The sequence below is a fragment of the Zeugodacus cucurbitae genome, chromosome 3 (genome assembly GCF_028554725.1).
Source record: "Zeugodacus cucurbitae isolate PBARC_wt_2022May chromosome 3, idZeuCucr1.2, whole genome shotgun sequence".
Taxonomy (NCBI): Eukaryota; Metazoa; Arthropoda; class Insecta; order Diptera; family Tephritidae; genus Zeugodacus; species Zeugodacus cucurbitae.
The window spans coordinates 61,857,612-61,862,471 of NC_071668.1; the positions used below are offsets into that span (position 1 = coordinate 61,857,612).

The window sequence follows — 4,860 nt, forward strand, 5'->3', positions numbered from 1 at the left end:
ACATTTGCATATGTGCTGTAAAAACTTATGAATGTTAATATTATTTTCTAATACATAATGTTATTTGCTACAACATTGTTATAAGATTCCAGTAATGAATTCCAAATAAGAATTAGCTACATTTGCGTATGTGCTGTAAAAACTTATGAATGTTAATATTATTTTCTAATACATAATGTTATTTGCTGATACATAGTATGTCCAGAGAACCAGTATAAATACTTTTAAAATGTTTACTTAAATTGAAATATTGTAACTTAAGCGTGAATTTGAAATCACTTAAGAATTTTTATTGATATAATATTGTTTATGAGATAAGTTGTATTTTAAGATTTTGTTTTTTGTAATCATAATCAACACACCAGGAAAAGACGATGGACGTACAAGATATTTTGAGTTTGACAGTGGTAGCTCTGAAGAACAAATTGAGGGAAGTTGGACTGAGTGTTCAAGGCAGGAAATGTGAATTAAGAGATAGGTTGCTCTTATATTTCGGACATGTGTTGGAGGATGAAGATGAAAGTGAAAGTGAAACACGTTCAGTGACAATGGTAGAGGCACCAACCTCTCACCAAGACAATGTAGTGTTTAATCCGCAGTTCACACTGAGGGATGTGGAAGGGAGTATTTCATTGTTTAGTGGTACGGATGAGCTAGGTGTTGATAAATGGTTAGAAGAATTTGAGGATAACGCGGTAACTTTAAATTGGAACAGTTTACAACGATTTGTGTTTGCAAAACAGCTTCTTAGAGGGGCTGCTAAATTGTTTGTACGTAGCCAGACGGGAATCAATAGTTTCAATTCGCTAAAATCGGCGTTGAGAAGTGAGTTCGGTGTAAAACCAACATCACTAGATATTCATCGCATGTTACAAAATCGTCGTAAGAAAAATAACGAAAGTCTTCGTGAATACTTGTACAATTTGATAGAAATTGCCAAGCCAGTTGGTTTAGATGACGAAAGTCTCATTTTGTACTTTATTGGAGGAATTCCAGATTCAAAATTAAATAAAACAGTTTTATATCAGGCACGAACAATACAAGAGCTCAAAGAGCAGTTAAGAGTATATGAGAGGGTACATGATTCTCGACAGCCTTCAAGCAAGGAGAAGTCATGGCATGGGGTGGCAACACCGGTAGAACCAAGGGTTCAAAGGAAGTGTTTCAAGTGTGGAAGTGAATCTCATTTGGCCAATGGTTGTGATAAGAATGAGAGGGTACATGATTCTCGACAGCCTTCAAGCAAGGAGAAGTCATGGCATGGGGTGGCAACACCGGTGGAACCAAGGGTTCAAAGGAAGTGTTTCAAGTGTGGAAGCGAATCTCATTTGGCCAATGGTTGTGATAAGATTAGGCAGATCAAATGTTTTAAGTGTGGACAGATGGGCCATCGTAAAATTGAATGCGATCGTAGAAACGACGTGCATGTTAATACAGAATCAAAACGCAATAGCGCTTTGACTGTCTGGAAGACAAGTGGCATCTTCAAACCAATGAAGATGGGTAATTTAGTGATCAGTGCTTTAATTGATACGGGTGCTGACGTGAGTTTAATGAGGTATGATATGTTTAAGCGTATAGGAATTTCGAAGCTTAGCGATAATCGTTCGATCCTGGGAGGCATTAAAGGCAGTGAAGTAAGTACACTAGGTACTTTTGAAATAAATATCGAAGTGGATGGGATTAATTTCACAGTGACTTTTCACGTTACTGGGCTGAATGACTTGCCATATGAAGTAATTCTGGGAAATGATATTTTAAAAAACGTAAATATTTTTTTTAGCGAAAAGGGCGCTAAGTTCGGCAGAAAAAAGCTCGAAAGTTTAAATGATAAAGAGAATTTAGGGATAAGACAAATTTGTCAAAGTAAAGACGGGAAAGATTTTGAATTGTTAAAGGTAAAGGAAGAAGAAAACAACGCAAGTGGTAGTAATTTGGCTTTAACTGAATTTGCTGCACTTTGCGTAGCAATGAAAGAGAAAGATAGCAACTCGATAATAGACCTTGATTTAGGACATTTGAAAAGCGAGCAAGCAGATACAGTTTTAAAGATGGTGCACAGTTTTAAACCAGTAAAGCAGACACAGTCACCAGTACAAATGAAGATTTTGATAACAGATGACATTCCTGTTTACCAAACGCCAAGACGAGTTTCATGCGTTGATCAGAAGATAATCGATAATCAAATAGATAATTGGTTGAACGAAGGTATAATTCGACAAAGCAATTCTGAGTATGCTTCACCAGTTGTTTTGGTTTCAAAAAAAGACGGTACGAAACGACTCTGCTGTGACTTTAGAAAAATAAACGAGAAGATTATACGTGACAATTTTCCAATGGTACTTATAGACGACGTTTTGGAAAAGTTGCAAGGGGCTAGTGTGTTCACTACGCTGGATCTTGCAAACGGTTTTTTTTCATGTTCCCGTGGATGAAGGATCAAAACGATACACATCTTTTGTAACATACGGAGGGCAATATGAATTTAACTTCGTCCCATTTGGACTTTCTAATTCACCAGCCATATTTTGTCGATACATTTCATCAATATTCCGTGATTTGATACAGCAAGGTATTGTAGTTATTTATATGGATGACATTATCATACCCGGACAGACCATTGAGGAAAGCATTGAAAAATTAAGAACTGTTTTAACAAGGGCAGCAACATACGGACTGCGTATTAAATGGACCAAGTGTTTTTTCTTAAAAAAGAAAATCGAATTTTTAGGATATGTAATCGAGAACGGTAGTATCAGGCCCTCTGAAGGGAAGGTAAAGGCCGTGCAACAGTTTCCTTTGCCGCGAGATAAAAAGGGACTGCAACGGTATTTAGGATTAACATCTTATTTTAGAAGATTCATTGAGGGATATGCATCGATAGCGAAGCCACTAAGCGACATGTTAAGAAAGGATGCGAAATATCATATAGGAGAGCAGCAACTGTTAGCGTTTCAACAATTAAAATTAGCTTTAATGAAAGCTCCGGTATTACAGATTTACGATCCAAAGGCTCAAACGGAGATACACACAGATGCTTCAATGTATGGATATGGTGCCGTGTTACTGCAGAAAAACTCGGATGATCAGCAGTTTCATCCTGTACAGTTCATGAGTAAGAAAACTACTCCAGCAGAGGAGAAATACAACTCCTATGAACTCGAAATGTTAGCAATTATTCAGGCATTAAAGAAATGGCGTGTGTATGTGCTAGGTCAGAAATTCCGAATTGTAACCGACTGCAATGCATTTACGATGACTATTAAAAAACGTGACGTACCATTACGAGTAGCTCGTTGGGCTATGTACTTACAAGACTTCGACTATGTCATCGAACATAGGAAAAATTCAAGAATGCGACATGTTGATGCTTTAAGTCGTGTGGCATGCATGATAATTGAAGATTCGGTCGCGCATCGCTTAAGGGAAGCTCAAAAATCTGATGAGTGGATCAGGGCGATTATTCAAGTCTTAGGAAAATGTGAATACGAAGATTTCTTTATGCGAAACGGGTTAGTATATAAAGACCACGTTAACGAGTTGGTGGTAGTACCAGAAGCAATGGAAGATGAAATAATCAGCATTGCACACCGGCAAGGGCATTTATCCGCTAAAAAAACGCAAGAGTATTTAGAGAAATCGTTTTATATTCCAAAAATTTCGACAAAAGTAGGTAAAGTTGTAAAAAATTGCGTTGAATGCATCATCATTAACACAAAGGCAGGCAAAAAAGAAGGTTTCCTCTCACCGATAGACAAAGAAGATAGACCATTACAAACTTATCATATAGATCATGTAGGACCACTAGAGGTTACAAATAAAAAATATCAACATTTATTAGTAGTAGTAGATGCTTTTTCAAAATTTGTGTGGCTTTATCCCACTAAAAGCACGGACGCGAATTCCGTAGTTGATAGATTAACAAAACAATCGGCAGTTTTCGGTAATCCTAAGAGAATAGTAACGGACAGAGGATCTGCTTTCACGTCGAACATTTTCCATAATTATTGTACAGAACAAAACATACAACATTTGACTATTTCCACAGGCGTTCCTCGGGGAAATGGTCAAGTGGAACGGATGCACCGTATATTGGTTCCAATGTTAGCTAAACTATGTCATGATAATCCTGCTTGTTGGTATAAATATGTTGAAAAAGTTCAAAGAATCATTAATAATACACCTCCAAGAAGTACTAAGTTATCGCCATTCAAAATACTTACTGGTTTGGAAATGAGGCAATGTGAAGACATAGAAATTAAAAGTTTACTTGAAGATTGCATAATGAAAGAATTAGGCGACGAACGCGATAACATTCGAAAACTAGCTCAAGAAAATATTTGTAAGATACAAGAAGAAAACAAACAAACATTTAATTCAAAGCGTAAAGCAGAAGTCATATATAAGGTAGGCGACTTAGTAGCTATAAAACGGACACAATATGGACCAAATTTAAAATTAAAACAAAAATATTTCGGACCGTACGAAGTAAAAGTCGTAAGGCCTCACGGCAGGTATGAAGTTCAAAAGGTGGGCGAAAACGAAGGGCCACGAAACACTGTCACGGTAGCAGAATACATGAAGTCATTCGGGGCGAATGACGGTGCAGGACGGCCGATTGTGGGAGTGGAACCTGTGGGTAAAAGGTCCACACGTAGTGGCTGTTACTTTTAATTACAACCTTGCAAAGTTTAACGAAGACACAACGACACAGACGACCATTTTTAATAAAGAGGTATAGTTGACGAGTAGAGTGAGTCGAGTGAAGACAGCGGCATCAACCGCTAGCACGATAGTGAAGACAGCGGCCTCAACCGCTATGACGATAGTGAAGACAGCGGCATCAACTGCTTGTACGAT

At 37.6% G+C, this 4,860-nt stretch overlaps 1 protein-coding gene across 1 annotated transcript; it reads left to right on the forward strand.

Moving 5' to 3' along the window:
• The first annotated feature begins 374 nt into the window (after nt 1-374).
• Nucleotides 375-4,112, forward strand: LOC128920345 (uncharacterized). The gene is made up of 5 exons (XM_054227433.1): nt 375-695; nt 744-1,558; nt 1,784-2,379; nt 2,732-3,512; nt 4,049-4,112. The coding sequence occupies exons 1-5, from the start codon at nt 375-377 to the stop codon at nt 4,110-4,112; spliced, it is 2,577 nt and encodes an 858-aa protein (XP_054083408.1).
• The last annotated feature ends 748 nt before the right edge of the window (nt 4,113-4,860 follow it).